Source organism: Anas acuta, chromosome 2 (assembly GCF_963932015.1).
Source record: "Anas acuta chromosome 2, bAnaAcu1.1, whole genome shotgun sequence".
NCBI classification, from domain to species: Eukaryota; Metazoa; Chordata; class Aves; order Anseriformes; family Anatidae; genus Anas; species Anas acuta.
In genome coordinates this window covers 71010038-71026922 of record NC_088980.1, presented here as the reverse complement: position 1 = coordinate 71026922, position 16885 = coordinate 71010038, and the positions used below count along the sequence as shown (strand labels likewise).

At 39.5% G+C, this 16885-nt stretch overlaps 1 protein-coding gene across 1 annotated transcript in view; it reads left to right on the top strand.

Moving 5' to 3' along the window:
* The first annotated feature begins 654 nt into the window (after nucleotides 1-654).
* Nucleotides 655-16885, top strand: part of MARCHF11 (membrane associated ring-CH-type finger 11) — a 28711-nt gene continuing 12480 nt past the window's right edge. The window contains exons 1-2 of the mRNA XM_068670831.1: nucleotides 655-1383; nucleotides 1732-1887. Of these exons, the coding sequence (XP_068526932.1) occupies nucleotides 694-1383; nucleotides 1732-1887 (846 nt within the window). The 5' untranslated portion in view covers nucleotides 655-693. The remainder of the gene's footprint in view (nucleotides 1384-1731; nucleotides 1888-16885) is intronic.

Below are 16885 nucleotides of genomic sequence, written 5' to 3'. Positions count from 1 at the left end.
AGGAGGACTGAGAGGGCTTTAGCTGTGGCCGGCCCCAATCAGTTTGCATCCCACTCACCCGCAACACTCAACTGCATGGTCCCTGCAGACCGCATTTTGCCCGAGCTGGTCCCCAGCCGGGCCAGAAGGCTGGACCAGCAGCTGGTGCATACGCAGCAAGCCTCTCCAGAAGGTCTGACCATCACCGAGCGAGGAGGAATGCCATTTTGGCTCAGAGCACAGCTTCGGCCTCCTAATGAACCATCCACACCAAGAAACCTGCTGCTGGCAAAAACCCTAGGGCTGCTCAATAAATTGCGAGGCCCGGTGAGCTCAGCACCCATGGAGCCCCGATGCGGCTGCAGGGGAGCATACGGCTCCACAATTGTCTTCAGCGGGGTTTTTCTTTCCCCACGCAGCCAGCTGCTGCTTTTCCCGACGAGCTGACACGCTCGCTCGCTGGTGTTAGGTTTGCTGTGGAAATTCACACATGCTTTCCCTCAGCAACCCCCTCCCACCCCCCCACAGCTGAAGTTGGAAGAATTTCTACCCAGTGTGGTTGTTGTTTCCCTCTCCCCCCCAACCCCCTTTTTTTTTTTTTTTTATGAGGTATTTGATCGCGACACTTTTAGCAGCTTTAATTTTGGAAACGAGGAGGTGATGTAATGAATTTGGGAAAGAATTAAGGAAACAAAAAACAGGCAGCCAGGGAGGATGAGGCGAACCCCGCCGCCAACTGTTGAGCGCTCCCCAGCTCTGCCCAGCCCGGCCGCTGGCCACGGGCTCGTCCCGCGACACGAGGGCGACCACGGCGGGCGGCCAGCTCGCCACAGGGCGGCGGGGAGAGCGGGAGGGGGGGGCGGCCATGAGGGGCTGTGGTGGCGGCTGGTGCTGAGGGCGGCGGGCGGGGGCGGTGCCGCGGCGGTTGCGGCGGTTGCGGCGGTTGGCTCGGCCCCCCCGGTAACGGTCTGCGGGCGCTGGGGGGCGGCGGAGCGGCTCCTCCAGCCCTGCCCGCCCGCCGCCCCGCGCTGCCTGCCTTGCACGCCCGGGCACACCGCCGCCCGCCCCTTGCACGCCCGCACACGCCGGCGGCAGGGGGTCACCTTGGCGGCCTCGCCGCTCTCCCTGCCTCCTCCTCTCGCCCCCATGAGCGGCGCCCCCCGCCCCGCCGAGCCGCCCCGCGGGCACAGCGCCCCGCAGGAGCCGCCGCCCGCAGCCGGGGCCGGGGCTGGGAGCGGGGCCGGGGAGGCGAGCGGCGAGCCCCCCTCCGAGCCGGACAGCCCCGGCGGCGCCCAGGGCGACAAGCCCGAGACCCGCTCGGTGTGCAGCAGCGAGAGCGGCAGCGGCAGCCAGCCCGGCGGGGCCGGCCCCATCTGCAAGATCTGCTTCCAGGGCCCCGAGCAGGTGAGGCGGGGGGGGGCGGGCGGTCAGCACCAGGGACAGGGCTCGGCGCCGCCGCAGCGCCCCGCGGGGTGAGCAAGGAGCACGGGGGCTGCCGGGGGAAGCTTTTCCTCACGTCCGTGCACACGCCTGCATAGAGAGTTACCTGGCTTCCTATCACTAGGAGCCCTCGCATCTCTTCCGAGGCAGTTTAGTTTTTGAGCATTACTATAGCCAAAAATGCATGTTCAGTATTTCATGGATTGCAGTCGATTCCAGTTTGTACTTCCACACCTGCAAATGTTTTGGTATTGAATATACATACACATAAAATATTTCTGAAAAATTAATGCTGTTGTGTTGCCTTTTCAGGGCGAGCTGTTAAATCCTTGCCGCTGCGATGGGTCGGTACGGTACACACATCAACTTTGCCTGTTAAAGTGGATAAGTGAAAGAGGGTCGTGGACCTGTGAACTCTGCTGCTACAGATACCATGTTATAGCAATTAAAATGAAGAAGCCTTGCCAGGTAATTCATTTGTTTGTTTTTAAGAATATGCCTTTGCAGTATTTTTAAAAAAAACACAAAATAGTACTAGCTTTTGTTTCTAAGTTTTTGGAAAATGCAGAGGAAAACCATATATACTTCACCAGTTCGCACCTGCACCCACTTGAGTTAGGTTTTAAGAGCAGTTACATACTAAAACATGCAGTCATTTGATTCTGGTATGTTCTAGCTTTTGTCTTGCCAGAGGAATAGTCTTCAGAGGTTGCTAAACCCTGTAATTAGATAAGTCATACTGAGACACTGCAGAAAAACTTGGATCTCCCTGTTTCTCTTTCTAAACCTTAAAAACGTTTTTATAGTTCAGTAAAGACTGAGTCAAAGGTTGATTTCATTCATTCTTCAGGCATGGGGTCCACAAATATAAAAGGAGGTGACTTTTCTGTCCTGGCTCAATCCAGAGTAGCAGAATGGTGTTTAATATTTGTCCACTGATGGTTGATTCAGAAGCTGAAATGTGCAGTAATGTTTTTCACAGCTCCCTTTTATCAGCATCACAGCATGCAGCTGGAAGTTATAATACAATAGTGATAGCATGTTCAGGGAGAGGGGGCGGGATACTCAGATGAGATCTGTTAGGGAAACCTTAATACCACTTTGCATATTAGAATTCTTTAGAGACTTAAAATTCCAACCTAGAAACTGTATTTCATACATCTGAGGAACACATTTAGTAAGATAATTGTAGAATTCTTTTGGTTTTGATCTTATGAGCTCAGAGATGACGAAACTCCTGAGAGCCAAAGCACTCGGATCATTTTTCTGCACCTGAGGTTGATAGGACATTAATAGAAAAGACATGCTTGGATGGCAACAGCAGTTGTGTGTCAATGATAAGCATTCCTTGGATGTAGGATAGCTGGAATTTGCTTATAGCTGTTCAGATTAGGTGCAAGTACTTTCAGAGCCAGTCGTGACTTAAAGTTTTTCCGTAATGAATCTGCAAAGGGAATTTTTGATGAGCTCTCCTGGATGGAAGTTCTGGGTAGAGCTTCTGTGAGTTAAAAAAGTTGTGGATTTATAAAAGCCTCCAGAAATTGAAGGTGGTAGACTCTGTTTCTACATAGACTTTATTGGGTAGCTTGGTGGCTCAGCATGAGATTCTGTTTGATAATTTTGGCTTTTTTTAATCTTTTAAAAGTCTGTATTGCCTGTATATCCACAGCAATTATATCATTTTCCTAGCAAGGGTTATATCATTATAAATTGTTTGCAGTGACAGTCCCTGACAATAACAGTTTAACGGCAAGGGCATGGCCGTTCCCTGCAAGCCAGCAACTAGTACAATTTGAGATGCCCAAAGGTAGCCAAAATATCTATAGAAGATGTCAGATGTGACACAACTTAGAAGAGACTCAGGAACTGCTGCTGGAGGCCAAGTGGGATACCACAGTACATCTGAAGCATCATTAGACACCTATCTGTGGACAACAGAATCATGCTCCAGTTTGAAGAACAGCTATTCACATTCTGTGAAAAACAGAAAAAAAGGAGAAGGTTTGAGTGGGTGACAATGATGTTTGGCCAAGCTACATGTGAAGTAGATGCAAACTGAAGAACCAAAAGATAATGCCATTGTCTTCATTACTTAGGCAGATTTTCTCTCTTTCTTTTTTTTTCTTTTTCTTTGTTTTTTTTTTTTTTTTTTTTTTTGGAGCAGGGAGGGAAATAGATTAAGGTTTCTTCTTCGATAGCTTATAAAAATGCTTGTCTTATTCTTAACTCTATCTTTATTTTTTTATAGAAATGACCTTTTTAATTCTTGACAATACAGGATACAAAAAGATTTCATGGAGTAGCCTACTCAAATAACAAGTTATATTACATTCCTAGAATCAAATTACTGACACTCAAAAGGTTTCACATCTCTTTGGAGGGGCACAGTAGTACCTTTCTTAGTATTAATTACACTTAATATTCCTCATGTAGTTAAAGAATATAAAAGGAGCCCTCAATATCGCAATAATCTGTGTATTTGGTTAAGGGTGATCAGTCTTAATACGTCCTCACTTCACTCCCACATTAATGACTATAATAGTATGGGCCATATTTAACAGCTGCTCTAGTTCAAGCGGGTTCTGGTTTGGCCAGGTTCTGGATCATTTGCTTAACTACACAGAAGCCTTTTTTAAGGTAATTTTTTGAACAGGTTTTGTAAAAGGCTAAGGGTTAGACCGCTTCAATATAAAGGTACTTTACAACATCTTCATTGAAGCAGTGAATGCAGTTAAAAGTTCTGAAGAAAGCAAAACCTCCTGCATTACATTAGATAAAATACTTGGACAGGAGCTGTTCACTGTCTCTGCAGCTAGCAGTCTGTTTCAGTCCATATCCTCAGAATTGTCTCTACTAGTCTGTTACAGATTAGACCTGTGTAGGCAGATAAAAAGGTTGCTATCTACCAAAGTAACTTTTTCTCAACTAAATTATCCATGCAGATTTACACCAGCTCCTGAGGTTTCCTTTTACCTCAGCTATTTGTGGAATGTTACAATCCTTAGGGAGTTAAGAAACAGAATTTTCTACATGTTCTTCCAGAACATTGGAATAGATGTGAGTCTTCCATTTAGTATGTAACATCTTCCATGGTTTCTGCCGCTTTATGGCAGGGAAGATAATCCCAATGGGGGCCTCTTTGGAGGTAGTACATTGAAGGAATAAAATTTGCTATGGTAAGTGACTACTCCAGTACATTTTCCCAGATATTCCAGAGTTGCTTTGTACATTTCAGCAACTATTAGTTAAGTCAATTTTAAGAACCCAGTCCTGGAAACACATAGAATTTTAATAGAGAAATAAAACTTAAAACATAATTAAATTAACCAATGGGCTAACAACAGAAGATGAGCACACAAATAAATGGGTGACATTTGATATGATGTTTCACAGAGAAATGCAATTTGATCCATTTTTTTCAGCATCCTTCTCAGGGTTGTATTGAAGAGATAGATTTATCCTTGCACTAATTAATTAATGAAAACACATGTTCATGTTGCTGGACTTGCTTCTTACAGCAGAGCAGAATATGATCCAGTAATAGGCAAGGTTATGTTAAAAAATAAGTTAAAAAAAGAGTAATTAGAGGAGATGGAACAAATATTGTTTTGGGCAGGCAATTTTGGATATTTTGTGAGACAGCTTAAAAAGAAGGGAGAAACCTTAAATGTCTGCCTTGGACATTAAACCACTTAAAATTACATTTTAGATTAACAAACAGAAAGAAAGCACAAGCAGAAATATTGTTGGTGTTGTTTTGGTAAGTGTTATAATTTCTAAGGATTTCCTTCCTAAAGGAAATATAAACAGATTGCTTTATTTTTATTGGAGCTGTATAATTATTTAGCCTTTACTAAATTAGTTCACTAGATCTGCAGTTAAACGTGAATGCATATTGCAGAATGATAATTCCCTTGTATGATTCAGAAATAATGTTTAAAAGTGGAACAGAGTCATGCAAAGGTTGAGATAATATACATTGGTGCTAAAAACATCATTTCTATAGAACTTTGTAATTAATGCATTTAGAGAATGGGCATTTTGTAGTCCATTACTGCAGTCTGTCATAAAATACTATTATGTGAGATGTTTAATATACCCTGCATTTGTATTCATGAACACATTGTGTTCTGGTACTTTTGGTGAACTGGACTCGCTGCAGAAGTGATACAGTAAATCTAATTCAATTTAAAGGTTAATTTAAAAGCTAATTGCATGGCAATTCAACATTTATTTATTTTTGAAAATAATAAAAAATATTTTAAAATGTAAATTCCTATTTGTTAGGTCTGATTTTTGAATATAGACACCTCCCACCAAAAAATGAAGGTGGTAGTTACTATTATTTAAGCAAGTATGTAGTTACTTGAACAGCAACATGACTCATGAGTTCTGTAGTTTTCAGTGGCCCAAATTGTGATTATTAACATTTGAGATATACAGCATAAAAATTCCTATGTTCAATAGTTCTCATGAATTACATGTTCAGTTTTTCAAGTCTTGCTAATGTGAATCATCCTCACTCATCTGAGGAGCATCAATTAGATGAAAGATTTCGTAGCAGATGTAAGTAGATTCATGTAGGTAGATGTGTGTGCTTTATATTAAAAAGCAAAAGTTACCAAGGTCTTCAGATACTTCAATATGGAAGCCAGTGTCCAGAAAAATATGTGTAATAAATAGAATAGATATATAGTAAAAGTTACCTCTAATGACTCTGCTCAGCTGGATGAAAGCATTTGTTTTTCATAAGGTGTTAACTAAGAAAGGGAAAGCACACGCAAAGAACAAAAAGGAGAGTCCCAATCTGGGGCCAGTTAACTTAAAGAAGTTAAAATAACAGATAAGTCTGTGGGATATATAAAACTTTTCTAATAAGCAGTAGTCCCTCTATAGTAATGATTTTTAAATATTGTTGTGGTTTTGGCATCTCAAATAGGATGAGTCTTTAGATGCTGCTTGAAAATAAAATAATGAGGCACCTTTTGAATGTGAAGGTAGTATGGAAGGACTCTTAGAAAAAAAATACATGGATGGGATAGTATCATGAATTGAACAGAAATGGTATTCAATGTCTGAGTAGTCATTAGAAGATGAGAAGATAATTAATATGTCAGTAGGTTAAAAATTAAATCTATTTGTTTGATGTGATGGGGAAGAGAGGAACCAAGACAGCAGTGATAGAAGGGCATTAATATGTTCGAAGTAGTGGACTAAAAAACTCATATTTAAAGCAGTCTCATAGTTGCTGAGAAAATTACATCTGTCAAGAGCTTAAAAGCCATATTACAGCAATTGAGACCTAAGATGAAAACGATAATGAGAAATTAAATTTTTATATATGGATAGTCTTAGATACATCATATAGAAAGCACCTGCAAGTTTTAGAAATATTGTGAACAGAAAGATCCAGATATTTAAAGTTAAGATAATACTTGGGTTGCAGAACAGATTCACAGGTTGGAGAACTAATAATCCATTGTGCTCGAGAAAGGCTGGAACATGAAAATCTTGAGATTTTCATGAAGTTTAATATATAGGAAGAGCCATACAAAAAGTGGTAGAAACAGGTGATTATTTTAGTTTTGGCAGGGAAGAGAGCTCTGAAACAGAGAAGATTTGTCATTCATGAACATAGACATAGTAGTTGTACTTCTCACACTCTTCTTTTCCTAAGCATTTACTTTTAACCACTTCTAGGGAGAAGTTACTAGACTAAGTAGACCTTTTCATTTTTTTATACTCTGAGCAGTTTCAGTGATGTGTGCTGGGTGGAAGCTGCTGATTATCAATACCATTAATACCAGATCTGAAAGTCAAATAATGACAAACAACATGTGAGTAAATGGACTGATTCTATTACATCGATACCACAGTAAGAAGGGGTAGGGTAAGAATAAAGGTTGAGTAGGCTGGGTAGGAATAAATCACAGAATCACGGAATTGTCTAGGTTGGAAGAGACCCCAAGATCATCGAGTCCAACCTCTGACCTAACACTAACAGTCCTCCACTAAACCATATCACTAAGCTCTACATCTAAACGTCTTTTAAAGACCTCCAGGGATGGTGACTCCACCACTTTCCTGGGCAGCCCATTCCAATGCCTCACAACCCTCTCGGTAAAGAAGTTCTTCATAATATCCAACCTAAAACACCCCTGGCGCAACTTTAGCCTATTCTCCCTCGTCCTGTCACCAGGCACGTGGGAGAATAGACCAACCCCCACCCAGAATTAATAACAAAATACTGGATATAGGCTTAGGAGAAAAGCTAATCATCAAAGCAGTGAATGGCTGGTTGTTGACTATGAACACGGAATCATGTTTGTAAGTCCAATGAACAGAAACAATGCCCACCTAAGGGGTCAGAGTGTCCATCTGCATGGGATCTGAAGCCATCAGTAAGGACATGAGAAATGATAAAAAGAGACAAGAACTGAAAACGGAAGAAGAGGTTGAAAAGGGTTAAGTGAATAGAAGACAGAAGTTTGGAATAGGGGAAGGAGGTTGATATAGTTCTAGAGAGTCTTATGAGAGAGCTGAGGATGAAGAAGAGGGCAGATTTAGGTCAGAACTGCCAAAAAATGCAAAATCAAATATTTGAAACCTATGATTCGTCTCAGAAACTTGCATATTCCTAGTCTAGAAAGGATTTAAAGGTTTGTGGTGCAAAAATATGCTTTCTTGCTGGTTGGAATGGCTGAAGATTGAAGTGTTGATCCAGAAGGTGTAATTAATATTTGGGATTTTGCTAGAATGGTTGTAGTGCCACCAGCAAACTCCTGAGATCAACTTTCCTGATCCTCTGTGTGCTCATGCTTTGCTAGATGGAACATTTGGTCAGAGTTGGCATCTTAGCTGATAGAACTCAGGACATCTGTCATTCTTGTTGGAGCACCAGCTACGGCATGCAGGGAGCTAGACAACCACTCTGGTGCTTACATCTGTCTATTTAAGATAGGGGATTGGCAGTAAAAAAATAGATTAGGCAAGGAAGTGGTGATTATAGCATAGAGAACAATTTTGTACTAACGTGGATAGTGAATCAAGGCTTACCAAGTCTAGTTCACTTAGCCAGTTCCGTTGTTATTCTGAAGTCCACATTATAGCAATCAAGTACCTACACAAAATAAATGAGACGTTTTTAAAAAACAACTGCATCCAAACTGTGGGGGTGTGTTCCCCTTCTATGTTACTCTTGTATTTTCAATAGCTTATTAAAAAAGGAATTGTTTTCTTGTTTTATTTTGTGAAATGTGTGAATTGTGCTCAGGGCAGCTTGAATGCTTGCATGGTGTGAAACAGCAGTTAGCACAATGTAAACTGCAAACTGTACTTGAAAATAAAGTTCTAATTACAAGTGTCATCCTGATCTAGTAGTAATATATATATGTATGGTGTATTAAATAGTGAGTTAACTACTTCTAGGGAGAATAATGGATTCCTTTGATACTGCAGTTTTCACGGGGCAGAATGCCTAGCATGAGACATGGTGCTAGGTAGTCCTTCAGAGGAAGTGTCTTGACTAAAAGTTACTACGGCAATTATAAGCATAAATTACATCTTTTCAACAGATTTAATTAGAAAAATATTTCCAAATGTTAGGGGCAGTGTAAATGGGAGTCTGCTTACCTCCATATAAATAGCTACTGCCATTTTAGGTGATTAGGATAGCTAAGTAAACAATGTAAGACTTAAGATACGGTGTGGGACCTGTGTTCAAGAATCTTTGAATAACTATAACTGTTTTGTGCCTTTTTTTTTTTTTTTTTGCCTATTTGATAGAATTCCCAAATAGCTTGATATTCTAGCCTAAAACTGATGAAATTTATTTAGTGATGAAAGTTTTCTAAGTTTTTCAAAAACAATTTTTTGTTTTTTCTCTCATGTCCCAAATCCTGATCATTTGAGTCTTTAATTCCCATCAACAGGCATTAGTGAAAAAATGTTACAACCAATTCCTGATTGATTGTTTCAGCAGGCTTTTTCTATTTCTTGATGTGGAAACCTGTTAATAAATTACAGTGTACTTCTTTTATACCTCTTGCCTGTGATACCTTAGTTCATGCTTATTTAGTAGTATAAGTAGCCTGTCTTGGGTAGAACCTGTCAAGACCTCCCCTGGGTTCTTTACAAGGTTTGCTGTGTCAACTGTGAAATGCTACTGTAGTTCTTTTCCACAACAGAAATTTGCTGGAGGAAGTTGGCTTTGTTGACTTTGTTTCAAAACTTCCATATACTGCTTCTCATTTTTGAATGTTTGTCAGTTGTGCTGAAGTCTTCAATGCTGTCACTTTTGTTTACACTTCAATGAAGCCAGTAGAGAATGAGTCTTACAGTTTTAGCCACATGCTGTTTTTGTTCCCCTTACTAGTTTTTCTTTTTATTTTTTCTATGTTTTTACATATTTTTCTGGCAGTGTCTTCCCTCCAGGGCACTATTAAACTTTGCCATTTCTGTGACAAGTGTATTCTGAGTACACGAGTACACTGTACTGATACTCACACAAACTATATTATTGGAAGAAGGCCATATACTGAGCTAAGGGCTCATTTTTCTGATCTTTTATGCTGAAAGCAATTTCTCAATAGTTTCAGACAGTCGTGAACCTTGCCATCAAGATGGTATCACTTGCTGGCTTCATGTGTTTGTAGCTACTCTGCTAACACTGGAAGAAGAGACTTCAAACACTACAAGAATATTGAAAAAAGCAAGATGATGAGAGGACTGGAGCACCTGTTGTACAAGGATAGGCTGAGAGAACTGGGCCTGTTTAGCCTGGAAAAGAGAAGACTGAGGGGAGACCTCATCAATGTGTATAAATATCTGAGGATGGAGCCAGTCTCTTTTCAGTTGTGCCCAGCAAGAGGACGAGAGACAATGGGCACAAATTGAAGCATAGGAAGTTCTGGCTCAATATGAGGGGGCGCTTTACTGTGAGGGTGACAGAGCACTGGCACAGTTTGCTGTGGAGTCTCCTTCTCTGGAGATATTCAAAACCCACCTGGACGCCATCCTGCACAGTGTGCTCTCGGTGATCCTGCTTGGCAGGGGTGTTGGAGTAGATGATCTTCAGAGGTACCTTCCAACCTTGGCCATTCTGTGATTCTGTGAAGATCCATAAAATTGGCATCCAGAAAACTGTATCCTGAGAAAATGAGAGCATACTTCAGTATGCTTTCTCGTCTTTGATGCTAAGGAAACTCCCGCTGCTCACCAAGGAAGAACAGACAGGGAGAATCTACTTCTTAATGGGACACTATATATCTCTAATGACTATTATCTGAGCAGTCTGAAATTTACAGTCAGCTATACCTAGTGGTTACTCCCTGAACATTGTGTTCCTCCATGGATGACAAGATTAAGCATCTCAATTTCAGGGCTGCTGTTTCATAGGAGGAAAGCAGTCCGACATATTTTGCTTGGAGGAATCAGCATAACATAGTTGCTCTCCGGCTCCTGTCAGAGTAACATGAATAGAATATTGGAGTCTTAAAACATGCAGCCTTTTCCTGCACTTGCAACACTGTCTTACACATAACCTCTTCTTTAGTGGCCTCAAGAATCATTGGAAGCTCCAATCATTTAACGTCACTTTCCAAAAAGGACACTTTGCCTATATTAAAATGTACAATGATGACTTCATCGTTAAAATCATCATTAAAATAATAATTTAAAATCATCTTCATATTCCCATGAGATTTAATAAAGAGGGTCACTTTCTCTTCAAACAGCATTTACAGAATATTGCGACCATCTCATTGCTTTCTGAAAGTTTGTATCAAATAGTAATTTGAGTAAGTACTGTCTGCTTTTTTGTCAAACTCAAGGGGAAGGTCTTCATGTCATCCACTGCTTCGTATATGGAGAGGGACCATCAAATGCTTCTTAGGGATTTCAAATTCCTCTACTTCAGTCTTTCTTTTCTATGGCTTGGAATAAAAGATTTAGAAATGTGTAGAATAGTTGATGATTGTCAGGGAATACATCTACTTCAGAGTTTTTACATCAGTAAGAGTTGATACGATTACCAGATATTTGAATATGTTTTAAAATTGTAGATTCCCTGGGAAGAGTTTATGGCTGTGGGGGCTTCAGAAGCTCATCTACCTACCGGGCCTTCCATTCATACTTTTGTAGATCTCACTGATATGATTGCTGTAAACCTAGCCACAGCAATTAGGACCCACAGGATCTAAGAACTTCAGTCTTCTAGACCAGATTATTTCAGAATAGATGCAATCTGTATTTCAGTTACTTGCAGATGTTTTGGTGTTTACTTGACACAAGGGAATCTTTGTCTTCATTGTACAGCTCTCATGAATTAGCTCCTCATAATAATCTCCAAGAGATTCTTCTTGTCATTTTTTTTTTGGGGGGGGGGGGTTCAGAGGTACAAAAATCAAGTCCCTTTACTTAAAAATCACCTAGCATTTCCATGGTGCTATGTGTCTGATCTTGAATTAACATATCTGAAGTGTGAATATTGTCTTTGTCCCAGTGTCACTGTCTCCCACTTTTTCATCCTGCCCTAAAATAACTTTGCTAATGAATTGGCCAGATTAAGTACTGAGCCATTGTTGCCTCTTACATGTGAATCCCTTGGTTATGACACTGAATTTGTCACTTCACTGTTTCTCTACTCCCCTCAGTCACTATGCTGACTACCTCTTTTCCAGGATTCTGACAGAAGTAGGGAAGATTCTTGGGACAGAAATCTCCTTCAGTGGGACTTAAACTGTCTTTTTCTCTTCTGGTAATCAAATGCCTAATTCTCTTTTGGGTAAGAGGATTTTGTAGATTTTGTTTTATGATATGAAAAGGAAAATTAGTTTAGAAAGTTAAATAACTTCCTTTACAAGCTCAAATTCATGTGGGGATTTGCATTGTTCCAAAGGGGTGATTAATTTGCATCTCTTGTATTTATTTTCATTAATCAAGAAAAACACTTTCGGAAAAATTCTGTATGTGCTGATACGCCATGATCCTACTGCTTGATCTGTCTGCAGCACTCATAATCTCTGCAGAGTGATAAGAGATCCCAAGTAGCATCTGCTTAGCTGCCTGCTGGAGAATTCTGCATCTGGACTCAGTTAGCATCTTGACTGAGAGACTGAGCTGCTTCCCTTTGTTTGGCCATGAGTAGGCATTCAAAACTGACATTCTAAAAGCTGTTCTGGCAGAAACTGGAAGGTTTGTTTTCGTGGTCACACATGGACACACAAAAAAGTCAATCTTTTTCTTACAGTGTTAGGGCTACACAACCATTTCTAGTCTACCTAGTGGAGAAACTAGAAAGATTAATTCCTTCTTCCAGTCTCTTTTCTCCCTTAAAATCCTCTATGAGTTAAGGCCAGTATGGCAGAAACAGTCCTTTTCACTACATTGCAGAAGCTGTCTGGTGCCAGTGTCAGAATACTGGCCATTTTCTTGATTTTTTCATACAGGTTCTTGGGATGTTAGGCCATAGTCAATATTCTCTACTTCAGAGTTGTTCTTATCAGAGTAGCAGTAGTTGAAAAAGACCTAAGTAGTTCTTACTACCTTCATGATTTAGTTGTCTGAACCTGTGAATGCCTTCTTCATTTAGGTTTTATGGTTTTCTGTCACTCACCCATGCCATAAAATAAATTCCACTAATGTTCCTGACCAAGGAAATGCCAGATTTCCATCTGACATGCTTTCTGCATCAGTGCTTGTAGGGAAGAGTTGCTTACAAGCTTTGGATATCAAGGGTCATTTGAATATTTTTCTTGTCTGTTCCTATACATTCCAGAGAGGTAAAACAGAGTACCATCCTGTGTAGATAAATTTACCAGGTGAACAAAAAGTTGTCTCTGGACTTCCTGTAGGATCATTAGGGTGTTTTTCCAAGAGCACCCTAAACTATTGTCATCAGCACTCAGATCCTACTGTTAATATTTTTAAGAAAACTGGAAACAGTGCTGGCTGTAAGACAGAGCAATTTGACAGTTGCTGATGTGAAAAGAAGACCAACACCTCCATCATATGTGATTATTGAATTTAAAGAAGGGACTATGGTCTAGAAAATATAATAGTTTGAAAAATAATTTGCAGAACAGTAAGTAGTCCTTTGATATATATATTTTTTTAAGTACAGCATGTGCTTACAGCATGTGCTTATCTTTCTTTTTTTAGGTGCTTCTTGATTTCAGAGAAACCAAGGGTATTTTTATGTCTGTATTTGTACTGGAAGAGATGTTACATGGGCTATGTATGAGTCATATAAGCACCATTAAGCCAAGAACAATTTATAGTTTAAGGACTTCCAAGCACAATATCTTACTTGGGGATTAGGCAAGGCAACAACCTTACCTCTGAACTAAGTATATGTTCCTTTCATCTTGCCCTCAAAATCCGAAGTTTCCTTGTTTTATATCTCACAAGGAAGCACTTGAAAACAGGATTGTGTCTTCCCTTATGCTGCATCTCCCAGGTTTTCTGAGGTCAAGTGAAAATTCTCATCCTATTCTGTGAATTAGTTTTGGTTAGGACCAAAAGGCCTGAGGCCAATATTTGTACTCAGATGTTTTCTTGTGAGGTACCCTTCACTACTGAAACACATCATTGCCATATAGCAATAGGAAGAAGACTGGACAATAAAGGTACTTCAAATCCTGTGCGTAATTGATGGTAAGGAGTTGCTTTGTGCCAGAAATATTGTGAGGGGCCTGATTCTCAGCTGTGAATGATGTTTCTGTAGGGTGCAAAGGAATCCAGTGACAATAGATGAGGATGATATGGATTGATGTTGATACGGATTCAGTCAGATTAGAAGCAAATAGTAGAAAGCAGTAAAATGCTGTGTACTTTAAACAAAACAACTTCTTAAACATGCTTTTCCAATTGGTTTTGTTTGTACCCCTAGGTTTTTTGGCTCCATCATCTAATCATCATTGTGTGTTCGGCCTAGATTGGAAAAATACATTAATGCTTAGCATTTTTAACTCTTTTATAGTATGGTGCCATAGAAAAATCCTCCTTCAGTCTTCTTCCAGTAAACTCAAAATTCTGAACTCTGAATTTCTCATTATATAGCATTTTTTACACCTTCACATCATTTTCATGGTTCTTTTTCAGGAAAAACCTTTCTATGGCCTCCTTTTCAGTATCCAGAACCACTGAGGTAGACCAGTGTCTGAGAAAAGTAATGATGCTTTATGTGGTACTAAATTCATGTTCCTACTCATCCCTATAGAGGTGATGTGAATACAGGAATCAGTTTCATCTGCTCTCTCATCGTTTCAGTATACATCTATGTGTCCAGTATGTGAACAGAAAATGTTCCCGTAAATGACATTGAAGAATTGTACTATTGCATATTCTGAATACCATGCAAATATCATTTATTAAGATTCCACTTCTAAAGAGGTGGAAGTTTAAAACTTGCTTTAGCTCAGGAGAAAAATAGGTTTGAATCAAGGCCTACCTAAAGGGAATGCACCGGCCATTAGGGTGTAGAATATTCTCATATAAACCCCTTATCTTGCATCTTGTATAGGTTGTAAAAATGATTTGATTATTTATTGTGTTGAAAAGACAGAGAAAGAGTAATCAACAGTTTTGGAAAATCCAGTTAGTAGATGAAATGTGAGTTTCAGTAAATGGGCTTAATACTTAAGATAGACTAGAAGACATCAAAAATTGTCAAGAGCAGATGATCCCTCTATACACTGACAAGTGGTCAGGGTGTTTTGTGAGAGGGGCTTGTTCTGTCCCTCCATGCTGAGCAATTTTTTACACACCTTTAGAGTTGCATGATATTATCCACATAGTCAGCATATTTTTTCCTGTTAAAAGTATTCAGTAGTTTCAGCTCAGCAGGTTTAGAGAGAAGGAAAATGCATCTCCAGAACTCTTTTTGATATTTTCTTTTTGTGTCCATGGAGAAACAGATTTCCAGAATATCTGGGCTTCTGGGCACTCAGAAATCTGAGATGCATCCAGTGGAAAGGCAGATGTTCTACTCAATCAGGTATACGCAATAAGCCAACATTTCTAGGAGCTATCAGCTTCTAGGGACTACCAGCTAAATTGCATGTGTGCTGCATGGATGGACTGTACCTCCGCAGTGAATGCTATGCTTTCAGAATGTCCCAAGTACAGTAATGGTATAGCCTTCCAAGCAGACTGAGAAGTTACAGGCCAAATTATCTGTATTCACAATCTTTCTGATACACAAAAAGAATGGAAATTATGGAAATTAATGGAAAATTATGACTGGAAGCACTTTGTCTTAATGGAAATTAATTAAAATTAAATTTCTGTCTTAAATCTTTTTTAAGATTTTTAAAATCTTTTTTTTTGGTCTTAAATCTTTTTTAAATTAAATCTTCATCTTAATGGAAATTAATGGAAATTATGACTGGAAGCACCTTGCCTTAATAATTTATCAAAAGTAGGTAGCATTAAAGGTGAACAGCAATTTTTGTGGCATCAGTTATTTTTAAAAAGGACATAAAAATAGAAGCCTATGGCCAAAAATGGCATTTCAAATGTTTGCATGTATGTGCCTATGTATTTTCTATCCAGGTTGGTCAATAGCTTGACAATATCTCTGCATATTAAATCACACAGATGGTGTTCCGTACATACTGCAAAACACATTAGAAAAATTAATTATCTGATTTTCTAGACTACTAGCAGGAACAGGCACTCTAAAAATGGTTTACTGGACCTAAATCACTGAGTACTTTTGCTTAAGTTTTATTCATAAACAGATTGAAAATCCTGTTATGCATTATGAATGACTGTTTAAGAACTTGTTCCTGTCAAAGCTATCAGATTCTAGCAGCCAGAGCAAGTAGGCCAATCTATAATGACTTTTTGAAGTCATATAATTGATACATCTTTGGGCAAACCATACTATGTTATAATAGGTCACCATCAGGTTTGTTCACTGCCAGCTATTTTTAATAAATTTTATATTAAATGCACCTTCAAGACTGACTAGAGAGAATGAGAGTCTACTGTGAGTAGATTCTGTAATAAAATGTGTTTGTAATCCTCTTAATGTTTTCAATTTAAGCATTTTTTTTGGATTACAGACTGAGGCAGTTGAAGCATGTGCACATTTTCTTTTGCTACCTTTGCTACTATGATTGCAATGGTATAGCATATCTGGAAGAGTAGATAGAGTAGATAGCTGGTAGCAACCACGTCAAACTGACACATCCAAATCCAGTAGAGATTATGAGTATCTTCAGAGTCTTAAAAAAAAAAAAAAAAAAAAAAAAAAGGAATGTGTCAGACCAGACCAGTTCCTCTAGTTTACTTCTATATTTTATTTAGCATTACACCAACATGACAAGGTTGATCATGAACAAGTGTTCACATGTATGCTACGTCTTACTATGTTTTTAAAGGACATACATTTTTATAATGACTTTTTATTTGTTCTGGACCCAGAACCTTAGTAGTCACATTGATTTCTGGATTGATATGG